Genomic DNA, 17,114 nt, shown 5'->3' with positions numbered 1-17,114 from the left:
CGTGTTGGTGTTTGATGCGAGTCATGCATATGTTTTAAAAGTCTCAATAGCAGCGGTTAGATTTCATACTTATCAACAGGTGCATATAGATCCTATATAAAACCCACACATGGCAGTGACCACACGTTAGTTTTTGCAGTTATCGGTGCCCGGGTGTGCTGCCCCCCTGTATAGTTGCAGCTGTTCTGTTCTACGCTGTCTTTCTGCTTTATGCCCAAATTCTGTGTTGAAACTTTGCCTCTCTGCTTGCTGTTAAAGGTGATGAGTAGTGATAACATTTAAATTGCTGTTGACCATGTGTGTGCCCAATACAAAGGACCGGGAAATAAGCACTGGGACATCACATGGAAAGCTGCAGGCATTGCACTGTTCCACTAGGGCTGTTTATTGACAGTTAAATAGATGTGCATAGGATTTTTGTTAAGCTCTCATGTGACTCTTTGACATGTTCAGCCATTTTCCTTATATAACAAGTGGAGCATATTCTGTTTTTTTCCAATACTACCATGATAAGTGCCTTGGAAATATCTAAAAAAAAATAAAAAAAAAAAACAGAAGAAAAAAAATAGTGGCAGCAGTAAACCTTTTTATTTTATCTGTCCGTCAGAAGCTATTATCTCAGTATTAATAGATGGCCCTCATTTGAAGACATTGTCCAGTTATTTTGTTATCTTTCATGATAACAGATTCCGGGCAGTTACATGCATTGTTATTGAAAAAAAAAGGAAAAAAAAAAAAAATTAATATCTTGGTTTAAATTCCAGAAACAGTAGTACTTTGACTGATATGTTGATTTAAGTTGATTAAATGTCAAATTTCTTTTCCATAGAAGGGACTATTCCCAAGTATTCTATTCTTAATCCGTATCTTTGTAAGGTTGTGCCATTCACAGTACATTAACTATATGAATGTTTCATATTATTTTATTGCCATTAAAAGGGGCTTCATTCTTCCATTGTGAGTTTTGTCTGAATAAATTTCTTATATGAGAGCGAGCGTACAGCACTTGTAGAGAGATGCCGACAAGCAGTCTGGAGAGATCACTTTTGTACTTGCTGATAAAGGCTCTTTGAGCTGCCTTTGTGTGGAACAGCTGTGACATCTAATGACTAGTTAGCTCTGTCCTCGGTGAGTATGCTGTGTGGATATTCCAGAGGATATATCCCTATACTCTCCTCTCTGTATTTAATAGGAGTCATCTAAACGGAATCAGATAGCAGCCAAAGGATGGGGGTTAGCGCATCCCTTGATGGAATCAACATTTGCTGCAGCAGTTTTTGTTCTGCTATCAAAGGCTGCTGTGTTTTCTGCATAGTGAGCTAAAGCATTGAAAATTCACTTTTGATGGATCAAAAGTAGATTATTAAACATGCTTTAATGTAAGATGTGTACAGCAAATTGAATCAGGAGAAAACACAGTCAAATTTGTAACACTGTTCTGAGCGAAAGTATCTTTGAAATCTCTATGAGAGCATGTATTTTCATTTTGCTCTTTATTCATGTGGAACAAAGCGGCTAGATTAATTAATTGATGATGGAAAAAGACAGAGGGTTCATTAAAAATTATCTCATGAGGTTGGTCATTTAAGAGGGTGTATTTCTAGATCCCTATTTTCACAGCAGAAGACTCAAGAGACTCCTATTAAAGGCCATGGGAATGACTTTGTGGGACTTTCAAAGAAGCAACGGGTAACTAGGTATTTCTGAAACTCCCACGGCCAGTTCCTGTGATGGAAGCATCTCAAGTCAGTGCTTTAGATGCTGTTGGTTGTTGTGTTCTGTCCCCGTAGCTGAGGTGAGGGCCACCTGCGCCGGCGGAGAGGCCAGGGCTGCTGGGTCGGTGAGCAGGGAATGGAACGCGTGGGTACCACATAACCTGTGCTCAGAAAATGAAGGCGTTCTAGTCAAGGAGAGTTTGCACCAAAGTTGTTCAGGGTTATTTGTCCATAAAACAGACATCCTGTAGCAATCAGAAGAGCCCAATTAAAAATTGAGTTGTGTGAGAATCTTATTATTTCTCTATGCTATAGGAAATCAAGTATGTTTTCTGGCCATAAGTAGAAACAAACAAAATCCAAGCTATTTTGATAAATAAATGAGGTTGTGTTTGAATGTGTTATTCTCCTGGAAACTGAATGTGAATTTGAATATTTATTTTGTTTTTCCCTTGTTACTAATTTGCTCTCATTTGACTCCATGCTTCCGTTCAAATTTCCTCTCAAGGTATGCACTCTTCCTGTTTACTTGCTTTTGAAAACACTGTCTGACCTTGTTTTGATAACTCAGTTATTATTCTGTTACTCCAGGTCTTAGTTACTCTTCTCATTTGTTAAAATGCTAATTCACTTTAAAATAATGTCATGCAAAGTATCTATTTATTGAGCTAATTTGGAAAACAACATGTTGGGATAAAGCATTAGTTGTTGGTTTTAAGTTACAACACCGCACTCTTGGACAGGTATGTCTTCATCAGAAAAAGTGGTGCTGGTATTAAAAGCTGTGATTGATTTTTCTCTAATTATTACCTGAGTAGTGGACAAACATTTCTGTGGTTCACAGTACAAACTATACTAGTATTCTCTTACTACCAGCTCAGTGTTGATGCATTAACCCTTTTTCTCCCGCATCCCTCTACACCAGCCCCTGCAGTGGGTATAAGGAGTCTTCACATCAGCAGATGGACTGGGGGAACTGGGGTCTTTTGGACAAGGAGGCTGCCAGGCCACGCTCGTCCTTGTTCTTGTTCTTTGCCTCTCTCTGTTTGTCTTTCCTTCAGTGTCAGCTTTGTGGTTTGTTTTGTTTTTCTTTTGCCCCATCCTGTGCTACCATGAGTTAAAGCCATGTCAACCCCAACTGCTTCATAGTAGCAGCTGTTAAATCACGCTAACCTTTTCATGTTCATTGGAAGATTCTGGGAGAAACAACTGTAGTGACATCCAATTTTCTTCTGAGAACAGCTTCTTCAGCTCTTCTGAGAACGGCTCTGGTCCTCATCTGGCAAGACCCCTCTCTTGCATGTAGGACCCTTAGGGAAGTTCCTTCTTTGTCGGGGGATCCAGCCGTGCCCACCTCCCCCTGCCTCTCAGCTCGTCTCTGTTTTTTGTCCTGTATCTGTCTGACTTGCTTCATGCAGGCTGCAAGATATCGGAGCCCAGACATTTTTACCTTTTGCTGTGTGTAATATGCTCATCCTTCTAACAAAAGGGGCACCTTCCAGTGCGATGAACACACGCTGTTTTGTTCCCAGTGGTTCCATTGAATTTATCTAAACACCTTGGCAAGTCTTTTTTTCATCTTCCTGTGTCAAGACCTACAGTAAAAGTAAAGCAGGAGGGCCACGGGAACATTGAGACCCCAGATGAAGCTGGTCTTGCTGTGTTTGAGTGAATGTTCTTCTGCTGTACCTGCTGGCCAAGCTGCTGCTCACTCTGGCTCTGAAACCGTCCAGCTCGCTGCAGGGAGGAAGAATTCAACCCCAGGTCTTCTCTGAAGATGGAAAGTATGTAGTGAAAGAATGAAAAAAGATAGATGAGTTTCACCCAACATAGTCATCCAAAAGCAAGAGGCTATGTTTTAGTCAGGCATCTTGTTTCCCCCCAAAGCCATGAGACAGATGGTCACCTTCAGGCTTATCCCACACCACAGCAAGTGAGATAAATCGCTTTCTGAGGGTGTCTGCCTCCTCTTGTTCTCTGCTGGCTCCAAAGGGAGCTTTACACCATGAGTTCAGCAGGCGTTGCTTTGTGGTTGGCGAAAATTACATCAGCCCTTGTAAGGGGGATTCCGTGTGCAGGGTATCGAGTTTTACAAAGTAGATAAAGCCAAGACCTTAACTGGCAAGGGAGCTGGCCAGGGGAGACTTTAGCCATTTGTAAAAGACACTCTATACCTATAAAGAGAGTGAGATAGAGAGATTCCCTGACTTAGTACATTTTTCTGGATTTATATTTCTGCATCTTACCTTTGCAGCTGCTCAGTAGCCTTCTGTTAGTGAGCACAGCTGCAGCACAGCCCAGCTTGAAATGTGGGAACCTCCTATCCTCTCGGGAGGCCCTCGGGACTGGCAGGGAATCTTCTCGGCTTGTTGGTGATCCAGCGGATCTGTGCCTGCAGTTCACACCTCGAAAGTCATTGCTGCCTGATGGACAAAGAGGCGACGTTTCACTCCTCAAGCTTCCCTAAGCTTTGTAACCACCTGAACCACCTCGCACATTGGTAAGGACCTGGTGCAGCAGTCCCTGGGTGCTGAGTGCGCTGGTGCGTGCTGTGATCATGGAACCAGCCACCATCTGCCCTCGGTGGGAGCTGCTGCTACAGCTTCTTGGACAGAGGAGAGTGGAGAATAGCAACGCTTCACCTCTCAGTTTGTTTCTCCACATTCTACTAACCTATTCCATAGTGCTCTCTGTTTTTATTGTGTTGGCGATTATTTTTCTTTGGTGTGTCCTTTAATGTTGGATGGATTGGTTTTTTTTTCTTTTTTTCTTAATAATTTAATGGGACTTTTTTAATGGCTCAGGCAATCTCAGGTTCTGGCCAAGACTAGACAGTTTACCAGCCAACCCCCCTGTGTGGGTGGTGGCCCATCACGAGACTCTTGCTTTTTTGCTGTCTCCGTCTGTTGGTAGGACAACTTGTACCCACTGTCTGGGGGTGGCACTGAGGGGCTTGAAGGAAACAAATGAACAGGTAAGAGTTTTGCTGCTTTCTATTTCTTCCCTTCACACAAAGTGAGGACTACAGCACCCAGGTCCCATGGACCTAATGTACCTGGGATTGATTCTTCCTCCACTGGTATCAGTAGAGTTAAGGGAAAATGTGTGAAATGGCTTTGCCTCAGCTCCTGCAATGACTCCTGGTCAACGTGCTGTGTTTGGAGAATGCGCACTGTGTATGGCAGTGAAATTCCCACCCAGCTGAGCCACAGCACTGGCATCCTTCAGCCCCAAACAAATATTTTGAGGCTGATGCTCAATAGCTATAAAGCATCAGGATCTGATGAGCTGACAGGATCTAGACCTCCTGACCACTAGGCATTTTGTAATGATATGTTTACAAATAGGCTTTTTTTTTAGTCTTTATGGCATCCTTTTAAATAATAAACAAACAACACGGCAGAAACAGAACACAGTTCATTTTCTGCATCGCTCTCTGTTGCTCTGGTGGTTATAAAGCAGGAATACACTTGACTTGGAACAGTGCAACATGAAAATTTTAATTAACATAAAACAAACCAGCCTCTCTTCTCACTTCAATATGCAGATTCAGTCTGTAATTCCTGCTAGGCTGTGAGGAGAAAAGGATACTGGGTAATTTTTTGTTTTTTCCTTTGAATGTTTACTCAGATCCCTTTTTGCAGTTTACTACCTCTTATGTTTTGAGGGTCGGTGCAGTAAAAGGTCCATTTTTGTCATCCAAACTGAGCAGCGGGCAAATCCAGCCCCAGGGAAAGGCTGGGCTAGCAGAGAAGGCAAAAGACTCCTCCAGCTAAGGGTCTGTGGAAGTCAGGAGAGCTTGTTCCTCTCCAAGCCTCCAATGGGGTTGGCTCAGATGACATTAATTGGCTGTCCTTGATTTCAATGAGAGACCAGAGAGAGTTTAACTAGGCAAGACGAGGTGCATGTGGAGTGTGGTCTACTGAAGAAGGCTGTCAGGAGCTGGCTCACAGTCACCTGTTCACAAGTACCTGGAGGATATGGACAAAAGGGTTGTCCATGTGAATTTCTCTTCATTAAAGAAAAAAAATTCAAGTTATGTATTCCAAGCAATTTGATAATGTGTGTTTTCCCATAGATCTCTCTCAGGGCGAATTGTTGGAGGAGTCTGGTGGTTCTTCACTCTCATCATTATCTCTTCCTACACTGCTAATCTTGCTGCCTTCCTAACGGTGGAGAGGATGGTTTCTCCCATAGAGAGCGCAGAGGACCTGGCTAAACAAACCGAAATAGCTTATGGCACTTTGGATTCAGGCTCAACCAAAGAATTCTTTAGAGTAAGTATGTTAAACCTCCATTCAAGCTTTACTAAGCTGTGAGTGCCTAATACACGGTTTTCAGTGCTTTGTTTCTACCTGACTGTAATAGCTCTTCTGGTGAAAGCTGCTTTGTGCAATCAGGACAGGCCTGAGTACAGATTTTAATATCAAAATGCATTTTATCAAAAACGGGTGGTTTTGTTCAACCTGCAACATCTCAAGATGGAAAACCAGACCTCTGTTATCATGGGAAGGGGTTTTTTTAACACCAGTTTCAGAACGTCAGCCTGATGAGCACTAATGCAAGCATGAGCACAATATTTAGCACAGAAAACTCTTGGAGGAGTGATGCTCTTGACCTACTTGCTCCGTTTGCCCAGCTGGCAGCCGTTCATGCCATCCCACATGGAGCTCATTTGCCAGAATGAGAAGGGGGTGGGAGGCACGTGTTGCCGTGCGGTTCTATATGGTGCATTGATTGCTGCAGTTGTTAGGAGTTCTTCACTGCCCAGCAGCATCTGGCTGTGGCTGTATCAAGCAGTCAGGGGTGAGACTTTGGTACCCCAGAACACTGGCATGTATTCACCTTGATTAGGGAAATGCTGCATTTGCAATATTTGGGGCTAGAGGGAGTATATGCTTTTATTTAAAGATGATCTTTTCTTTCTTCACTTGCCAAGCCACAAGCTGAGCTGCAGAGAGCTTGGTGAGGGTCATTAAAAACTCTAAATATGACCTCAGACCACTTTTATGTATCTAAAAATGTTGCAACCTGAAAAGCTCTCATATCTGGCCTTTCCAAGGGGGAACTGAAATGCTCAGCGCTTTCAGGGAGCTCTTGGTTCTCTCTCAGCAGTGCCAATCAGGTGCCATTCAAACTAGCATTTTTTGTGTGCGGAAGGGTGGTCAGTGCTGCAGGACTAATTATTGCCCGTCACAGGGGCAAGGGTGAGGGAGGAGGGGGACAACCCTCGCTCCTGTAGGCTGATGGAATACTTGAGGGCTCCTTGACTAAATACTGATGGCTTCTTGAATTTGCTTCAGATTTCCATACATGACCACACACGCGTATGTATAAATCTGGTGTAAAGCTGGAAATGAATGCAAAGGTATTTTATGAAGCTTTTGTACTCTGCCTTACTTATATGTAATGTCTTTATATATAAGATAGACACTCAGTAGTTCTGTGGTGACTGGTATGCTACAACAGCTTCTGTTTGTATTAAAATCCTGCAAGATAAACACTGACCTTGTAAGGGTGACATAAGTGTGTAGAAATTTGTATTGCATTTAATTACCAGTCTGAGGCAGTATTACCCGCACAGCAAAAATGAGTTGAATGGACCTGTCAGAAGAGGTAGCACAGCTTGATTAGAAATATCAGTGCTGTTTACAATAACTATACTGTTCTTAGGGGGGAAAAATAATCTTTTGAATATCTTGTTGCCGTTAATACAGAAAGAGGGATTGCGTGGGGGTGTTTCTTCATTTCCTAGTTTGACGTAACAAGGAAATCCCTTCTCACCGAGAGATCAAAGGAATGAGTGTTTTGTTTGAAAGGATACAAAGTCTAGTAAATGTATGAAGACTTTGTTGTGCTGTTGATAGTCTTGAGATGAGCTGTGACTCTCTCCTGGAGAAAGCAGGGCTGTAAGTGATCATGATCTGTCAGGAGCTGCCAGCTCCATCAGGCAGGGAGAGGAATGGGATGGGATGGGATGGGATGGGATGGGATGGGATGGGACAGGAGGGGAGCAGAGCCCTGGGGTTGGGGTGATGGGATGGGCCATGGGGGCAGGAGAGTGGGCCCTTGGTGGTGCTTCTCTTTCTTCAGCATTCTCAAGGCACACATTCCAGCTGTATTAACTTGTGCAGAGTAAATAGTTTGAATAGAGTGATGCACCCATGAAACTGTGGTAATTAGAGTTTTCTTCAGTTGATTTGAGAAGGACAAATGCTTTGTCTTAGATTAAATGCATATGTTCACATAAATACTTCATTGTACAGTGTTTGTTAGCTACTTAATAAGATGGCAATGATGGCTGAAACCTGAAATAACTGCTAGAGGACACTGGGTTTCTGAGCACTGCTGCTGCACAGGCTGTGTCTGCTCTCTGGTTTGGGATGCTTTTCTCCCTGTAAGCCCTTTTCTCCTTCTAGAGCATCAAAAGGAGTGAAAGTGCTGGGTCAGAAAAAGTAATGAGTTTTCCTGAGTACGGTGTGATGCTTTTTCCCTCTGTGACTGGAATATCCTTCTCTGCCCGTTCCCCACCAGATGTAACCAATTTCAGCAACAGCTGGCTGAGCCGGTCAGTATCACCTACCCTGTGAGAAAGGAGCTTCTAACTGAGGCGATGGCTGCGTGAGCAAGTTACTGCAACCCTCCCTCACAGTGGTTGTCTGTGTGTGTACACACACTCTGTCCATGGCATGTGAGAGGTAGTTAAATCTTCCCTAGAGATGAGAGAAAGTCAGTAACTTGGCTTTGTATAGCTGGACCATGACTTCACACAGGAGGTACAGGACAGTCTCTCCAAGATCCCATAAAGAATCTTGCATAGGTTTCTCTCTTCCTAGAGCTGTAAAGCTAAAGTGTTTCTCAAATATATTAGCCAGACATTGATCTTAATAGCTGCTGTGAAAGGTGCCAGACTGACAACAGCAAGGAAAAAGTGCCTCTTAATGCATCATAGAGGGACAGCACATAAATGAACTCCAGATACCCAGCACCTTGTCTGTGTGTGCTAGAGGAGCTCCTTTAGAGCCCTCAGTCCATGGCTCCTTTCTGCCAGCCCCGTTTCCAACTGGGAACACTTCTGGAGGTTTCTTTTAGGTGGATTCCTACCTGGTAGGAACTGGAACGAAACAAGCACCTCGTTTCAGATGAACAGATGGTAATGACTTTCAGCCACTTCAGACCTGGGCAGACTCCAGCTAGTGACCTATTTTATAGTGGTGGCTGTTTCCCTAAACATCGCAATGTCTCCCATTGCTGTCCCAGCTCTGTAGGTCGAAGGTAGACACACCGTTGCAGTTCCAGGCGCACACAGTGACAGGTGTTGGGCTGACGTTGGTGTCACAGTTACAGCAAGAGCCTGGTTTTTAACAGTTTCCCAGTAGGCACTATTCACACTCCTCACTTGTTGGTGACTCTCTGCATCAGGGCATTTCCACCCCTCAGTATATCTTAACAACAAAATGAGCCTTCCTGTATTTTCATGGTTATTGCTTGTTTATGCTCAGAAACATTTTATATTTTACATTATCTTGTGAAGGCATTTAAATGGTAATAAATAGATGACATCAATTTGCTTTTGTCTTTCAAAGGGCATTCATCCATATTGAAAACAAAGAACCTCTCCTTAGATATTTATTAACACAGTTTCAGATTAAGGACTCAAAAATACTTATTTCTCTTTCTTGAAGACTAGCAAAGGCCTGTACTAGAAAGCAATTTCAAATCACTAAGCTACTATATTTAAGGGTGTGTCTGTTAGAATTAACATCTTTGAATACATTCAGTTGAAGCTTCAGCATATCTGAGCAGCTCATCAAATCAATGTAACACCATTTAGTCCAAACTCAGCACTGAGCCTGAGTATAATTCCACAGTCTACTAGGTTTCAGACCTCCAATATGCATATATTCAAAAGGCATGACCTTATAACTAATTAGTAGTTCTTATGTAAACATGGATGTATTTAAACTTCAGTAGAAGCAGAACATGTTTCTAGACATTTAAAAATATAAATTGCTCTTGAATTTCTGGTTGTTTCTTTTAACTGATAGCAGATATCTGTGTTAAGAGGCTTCTGTAAAACAACTTGCAAAGTGTGTGTTTGATCATTGACAAATACAGTTGACCCTCTAGTACACTTTACTGAAAACCTGAAATTTAGGAGGTGTCCTCAGAATTGGTCTGATGTGGCAAGTCTTTACAGGCTGAAATATTGACACAGGTAACATTTCGCAAGATCTTGTGTTAGCTCCTTCTCCCTTTTGTGGGGAATCAAAGGCAGTTCGTGTCACACCATTACCGATGTAGTTAATCACTGTTAAACTAAGAGGACAAAGGATGCCTCAAAGGACTGATATTTTGTTGTAGAACTTTGTGTTTTTCCCAGCAATGGTTTCAAGGATGTCCCTGACAAAATGACTCTGCTATCCGATGGCTCCCTCGTGCCTCAGATGAAATGGCTTGCTGCTCGGAAGCCAGTTCCTAATTTTTCCTCCTGGAAATGGGACTAATTGCCAGGCTTGTTAAGAGTTTCAGTAGAAAGGCCAAAGATCTTTGGACATGATGGTTCCTGCTCTTGCAGTTGGGTACTCCTGCCTGGCATTGATGTTCATGAATATTGGATATAGAGTGTGACAGTGACATTGCTTCTGCTGTCGTTAAAGACTTTACACTCAGAAGTGAAACAGGCTGACAGCCTTAAGCTCAGCTTGGATACTTCAGATATTATTTTTATGAATTCTTTGCAACACGATATGAAATTCACAGCTCAGCCTGAAGTCTCCATTACTTGAGGACACACGGGAGCAATGGCTGAGTGAAGACACCGAGCAGACTGCACGTGCTCTCCTTCTGCCTCTATGTGAATGCTTCACTTCTCATTGCACTTGGATGGCCTGCCCAGACACTTTGATAGTATTTCATGCTTAATTAATGTTTTGTGAGAAGGCAGTACTGTTCTTTTATGCCCTCGTGGGCACTTTCAGCACCTGAAATTCCTCTTCATCAGTTTTTCTCAAAAAGTGGTTCTTTCCAAACCAGGGTCAGATGTGTTGCCTTTCTGGACTTCATATATGCATAAAATATGATATGAAACTACAATTTTTAGGACATGGGAAGTCATGTTAAGGTTGGCCCCTAAGGTGGTCCCCCTCTTTCTCTCTTCTTGGTTTCATCAAGTTTGAATAGTTCAGCGAGAGCAGATAGAAAAGCGCGAGATGTCCGGTGAGAGGCTTTGTGTTTCTGTCTGCAGCTCTGGTGGCCCATGCTGAGCAAACGTGCCTTAACATGGAAACAGGTACCAGAAAAAGCATGTAGATATGGTAAGGGGACTTGTGAGGTATGTTTTGAAAAGAACGTTAAGTACTACTTGTTTGACTGGTGAAACTAAAGCAAATATAGAAAATAATTTGTGCAAAAGAAAAGAAAAAAACACCAGACAGATTAGTGCCAAAGCAGAAAATAAACATTTATCTGAAAAAAACAATGAAATAGCAAATGAAAGGATTGACGCCAAATTCCTTGCAAATTAAATAAACATACCTTAAACCCATTAAAAGGATTTTGAAATACCTTCCTCTAAAAGCCCTTGGGGAGACTAAAACCTCCCTTTTGTTCAGACTGAGTTTTATAAGGGGCTGTATGGGGTGGGGCTGCGGTGACACCGGTGGGTCCCTTCTGGCTCCAAGGACCGAATTGCCACTGGACCCCCAGCCGGCAGAGGGGTGTCCCCGTTGTGGTCCCTGCCAGGGCCTGAGGAAGATCGGCTGTGGCGGGCGAGGTGGCAGCACAGCGTCATCCCAGACCCATTAGGGCGAGAGGGAGAAATACTGACCATAATGCCTTCTGAAGCACCAGCATGTTACACCCAGTTATAAGATAAAGAGCTCATTGCTTTCCTCTGATGATAAGCTTGTGTGAAGGCAAGAGGTAAGGAAAATAAGCAAGTAGTTTAGGTAAGGAAAAGCCTTGAATTATGAACCAGTAGCTGCCATGTGATTTTTATGCATTCTGTGCAATCAAACGATATTGAGATCATCATTAGAGGCTATTAAAAATACCACGGTGAACTCTGTGCACGCAGCGCTAAGGGTTTCATCTGTAGTTAAACACTTTGATTTTTAATTTCAAAATTTATTTTGCTAGTGAAGATGAAGGACTTGTTTCTAACACAGCATTCATACAAATGCTTTGCTTTTGCCTTTGGATAAAACTGTGATTAGCAGATTTAAGCTTTCTGCGTTCTTGGCATTGAGCAAAACAACACAGTCGTCGTAACAAATGCCTGACAAAAATAGTGAAGAGTGATTGTATTTACAGACTTTAAAAAATAGAACATCACAGAAAAATGATAGCTTCAAATACGAGCCGTATAGATCTTTGATAGGCAGCATGGTAGCAATTAATCGGAAAAATGACTGTGGTTTGACTGTTTTTCAACAGAGAAAGTGTGAAAAACTTACTCACCTGTATATTCTCTCTCCCTTCCCTGTTTGATATAGGTGGGAATGTGCGCAAATATTGAAAGGTGAATGTATGTGTGCAGAGAGATCACAGCCTCTTCATTGCATGAATGATAGATGGCCCGCTTGTAAGGCTTTTTTCTCTTAATCTGTTGAACCTCCTTTCTGCCACATGGCTAACAGGCGGTTTTACAGACAGCAGGGAATCAAATATGACATAATTGTAAAAGAAATAGTTTCCCATGAAGTGATCTAATGTCTTTAAGCCTATGGTTTGGAGAGGAAAATGTATCTTCACAGGAACTAAAATTAACAGCTCATCCATTGTCTACTCCCTGGAAAGGAAATGTTTGGATGGAACCAGGGTTAAGGTGGCTGAACCATTTTACTCATTTCAGCAGATAGGTCAGGATTCAACAAAGCTTTCAGCCAACACTTAATAGCAAATAATTGAATAAATCTCTCCTTTATCTTCCAGAACAGATGGCGTTTGTCCATCAGCTCTGCTGATGTTTGTGATTCAGGCCTTCCAGCTATCAGAAAGGGCCCCTGGCCGCACCGTGGGGGTGATCACAGCCCGGTGACGCCTGGCGCAGCAGCCAGCAGCGGGTTAAACCCGTCACTGTCTGCACCAGAGAGGAGAAGCAGAGAGCGCCTCAGGGAAAAATCACTTGTGTTTGAATGCTCTACTTTTTGGAGAGCAGCTCGATGATAATGATAATGACATTGCTCAAGACAGCGAGGACCCTGGTTTTTCAAGGCTCTCCTACTTTACCTAATGCTGCTGTGTCACATTAATACATGCTTGTTAGGGATTCATTTAAAATACATGGGTGCTGATAAATTACTCACAGTGCCGCTACTGTTACTTTTCCGTAATTAGGAAATACATGAAGGTTTAGAAATTCTAATGATGTGAATATGAAACATCGCCTCTTGCAGTCCACTGGGATTTCTCCATCATTGCCTGTATATTGGCCTATTCTGTCTGGAGCTGAAAACTCATTAGACCTGACAGTGTTCAGATCGTGTGCTGGAAGCGCCATTCTCTGTTAATTTATTACAAGCCAAATCCAGAGCAGGGCTGGTTTGCTGCTTGGTTGCCCAGACAAGTCTACTCTGCTAAATATGTCCCTGCCAGGATGATGTCCCTTAGCCTGAGGGCTGATGTAATCCCTCCCTCCAGCTCACTGAGTGCTGCCTCCTGCTCCCCAGGCAGACAGACAGACAGACAGACAGGCTGTCACAGCACATCTGTACTGATCCCCAGCAGTGCCACCCAGCCCGTTGTCCCTGCCAACCCCATGCAGTCGCTTCATCGGGGTGAGCGCTCACCCAGCGCTGGCCCTGGCCCTGATTCGCAGCAGGATTTACAAGGAAGAGATTGTCTCCTGGTAAAGACTTTCATTTTAATTTCCCCATCAGTATTGCAATGGGAGGAATGGATGGCGGCAATAAAGTGAGGAGATGAATATAGACGTAGTCTGAAGTTCAATATCATGCCAGGAAAGGATGTGTTAAAATCGTGATTTACATTCCGCTACTCTGACTGTTACCAACGTGTCAGCAACGTCTGGTTACGGCCAGACTGACTCTTTGCTTGGCTGTTTGTATGAGCGGAGCTCACCCCGGGAAAGATGTCTGTTAAAGCAGCTACAGCACGTTACCTGCCTGCTCACGCTTTCAACATGTCTCAAAACTCCTACAATATTCTTTTATTTTTATAACATAAAGTCATTAATTTAAACAACAAACCAACATGACAGTGTCTCCTGTCACAAACTTGGCTGTGAAATACTATTATTCACCAGTTCACCCTTTCTTTCACATGTATGTGTATGTTGTCAAAGATTTGTGTATTCCTACAAATATACAGACTAGTTTATGTACCATTGCTTGAACCTCGCTTATCTGTGACATCCCACAAATTCTTAAACTGGGGTAGAGTTTGGTAGATTTGGGGCTTGGCCCAGCTAAAAGAGAAATGCCCTTTGTGTGCTTGTGGCACCTGACCTACTTTCTTCTGCCGAGAATGTAATAAAAACAAGAGGTTTGTGTAATGATGGGATTGATTTTTCTGCCCATATAGGTAAGTAAATTGCTGGCATCACAAGTTATCTGTGGCTAAAAGCTGTGACATTGATCTGTCAGACCTTACCCTGTGACCTTCAGTAAATGACAGCTCTGCTTTCGTGTCCGCACTTGGAAGAAGGGACTAATGGTGCCCTCTGGCCTTTGTGAAACCTATTTTTATCTTCTCAGTAAAGATCTTGGAAATTTGAGGCAGAGGGCCCTTCCTAATGATATTTATCATGTTCTTGTTACTAATCTAGCATCGTCAGGCCAGCCTCCATGTGCTCCAGGGCTGGCATGGGGCTGGGGGCTCCCACCGCTGTCCCTCGCTCCTCCTGGGGGCAGCTGTGGTGGGGGCGACTCGAAGTCAGGCTGGAGAGGAGCAGAGAGGCGTCAAAGCCAAGCCTGATCCAAAAGCCCAGAGCAGTGGTAGCGACCCCATTGCAGTTTGCCATGTTGAAAGCAATTGCCTAAAACCGATGGATGTCAGAGCAATCCCCAAGCCAGGTGACAGCAGGGGTACCAAGGCAGTCTGCTGACATTTTTTCACTCCTGTTTAATAACTTGCTTATTAATGGTTCATAAGCTACTGGATTCATTAGTTGCTGTAGAATTGCACACGTGGAAGAAAAGCAGTGAGTGATGATAATGAAGCTAGGGTTCACACATAACTACCTAAGTTCATATCAGTGAGGCGTACATCTATATAAAGACACCATGTATTAATCAGATTAAATACCTGTGCCGTTCTTAGTACAGACCTTTGTGTTTTGTATCAGCAACATCTGTCTGGCTTAGGGCTATAAATTTCCCTTGTTAAAGAGCTATAAAGCGGTCACAGGGCTGGTGTAGCAGAGGAGTGTGTTAACTCTGCTGCTTTAGGCCCTTTATCGATGTCTCTGCCTTCCTCTGTGTGTGTGCCGTGGTCAGGTGCTCCCTCCACTTTGCACTGCTCTCACTTCCATTTATTGCACTTCCCTGTTGGATTTACTGCATTTCAATGCATACTGGCCTACTCCAAAGTATATTAAATTTATGTAGCCTGGACTCAGGTCTCTGAGACCAGGCATCTGTAACTGGCTCCCTTTTGGGTCTTTTCCCTCTCCAGAAAGCCCATTCTATTTCTTACACTGATATTGCCCAGCACAAAACATTCTTCTGTTCTTTCTCATAGCCCAGCTCCTGGATTACTGGAGGAACCTTATCTTGTTCTCTCCTCCCTCTGTTTTTTATATTAAGCTTGTTTATCACTCTTTGTTTTGAAGACAGAGGTAAAAATGTAACATCAGTATAGTCTAAAATTTTAAACATACAGAGTAAAAATAGAAAATATATGCATTAATATTGAACATAAAATTGATTTGGGTGAATTTGGCTCATGATTGGATGATCAACAATAATTACTATAAGAGAAGATTTCGAGCTTGACTACTGGGCAATAATTTCCTGGTGCCTGTCATAAGAAAAAAAGGACTATTGAAGTCTTTTTAATAAAATATCCCAACAGGCTGCATGAGGCAGGAATTTTGAGTAAGACCTGCAGGTTGTGGAGAATGTGGCAGAGAGGGAAAACGTTCTGAAATAGGCAGAGGGCATCCCTGTAACCTACTTTAGCTATATATATACTTTAACTATAGTGGAAAAATGCAGTTTCTTTCAAATATAATAGCTTCACCGCTACTCAGTAGTGAGGAGGTGACTCAATGTCACTTTTAGCAGAAGTGTGAGACAGATGTCTGCAGAGGGGGAAAGGTAATTCGGTCAATGGGAGAAGGCTTTGGTCATTAAGATCTTTTAGAGCTAAATTTAACCAATGTCAAGGGATCATCCAAGATGTACTGGGTTTGGCAATCTCTAGGTGGTTTGGGATGTGCAAAATGGAAGCCAAGGCATCTGGTCCCGCTCATCTGGAGCCACGTTTGCGGGTGCTGGGTTTTTGTTGCTGAATTGACTGAAGAAATAACCACATCTGAGAGGTAAAACCTGCTCCTTCCCGCAGCCGGTAATGTGTGCCCAGCCCCAGCCAGCTGTGCTGTCAGATGCTGTGGCACACTGTGGGTTTGTTTGATTTTTCATTTCAGTACTGGAGCCAACCACACGTCAATACTAGGAGGATTATAATGAAAGACGGTATTAAAATTGTGGACTGATTGAACTGGCACCTTCTTTTAAAATGAACGCGTTGCTACCCAGGAGCAATGTGTATTTAGGTGCGGGTTGGTGACGGACCAAGTGAGCAACTCCTCAGCACAAGGGCTGCTGGCTCTGCCAACACCAACGGGAGCTGCCCTGGGGCTGAGGTGTGTGTGGTTCATACTTCGGCATAAACATCTCCAAATAAAGAAAAAAGCCAGCACTATTGACAAAGCAAAGGCCAGCTCTATTTATATCTGCAGTAAGGCTGCTATAATGAAAAGGCTCTTTAATGTGTCCCAAGGCCTAGATGAAACACTGAAAATGTTGCTTTTAAGAAAAAAATGATAATAATATCCCCTTGAAATCCCGAGGAAATGTGTGTGACGGACTTCTTGAGAGCAATATCAAAGAAATGAAATAGGAGTTGCAGAGCATAGGGAGTTACTGCAGTTAAGGGCTTTGAATTGGTTTAAATCTTTGCTTTTAAGCTTTTTTTCCTAAATATCTCTTTAAAAGTAACACTTTAATGAGAGGGAGAATGTTTTACTGCTGCTGAACTCTAGCAGCAGTGCAGATCTGTCAGACCTTACCTTATTTTGGAGTGTAAATCCTTTCTTTACGGTTGCTCCTGCTGTCTGGCCCCTGTCACGGGTGTCAGACTCCTGGGGGGCACGCAGGTGCTGGCGGGGACGGCGTGAACTTCTGCAGGGAGGACAGATGGGTGAAAATGTTC

General features: G+C 43.1%; 1 protein-coding gene across 6 annotated transcripts in view; it reads left to right on the top strand.

The window, feature by feature from the left end:
- Window positions 1–17,114, top strand: part of GRIA3 (glutamate ionotropic receptor AMPA type subunit 3) — a 147,643-nt gene that overhangs the window by 106,039 nt on the left and 24,490 nt on the right. For all 6 annotated transcript variants that reach the window (XR_010475727.1, XM_065077975.1, XM_065077973.1 and 3 more), the window contains one exon: window positions 5,794–5,992. Coding sequence is in view for 5 of the 6 variants with exons in the window: in XM_065077975.1 (XP_064934047.1) it covers window positions 5,794–5,992 (199 nt within the window). In the remaining variant the exon portion in view is untranslated. The remainder of the gene's footprint in view (window positions 1–5,793; window positions 5,993–17,114) is intronic.

Source organism: Columba livia, chromosome 12 (genome assembly GCF_036013475.1).
Source record: "Columba livia isolate bColLiv1 breed racing homer chromosome 12, bColLiv1.pat.W.v2, whole genome shotgun sequence".
In the NCBI taxonomy this organism is placed as follows: domain Eukaryota; kingdom Metazoa; phylum Chordata; class Aves; order Columbiformes; family Columbidae; genus Columba; species Columba livia.
The sequence above is the reverse complement of the archived record's forward strand: the minus strand, read 5'-3'. Positions and strand labels throughout refer to the sequence as shown.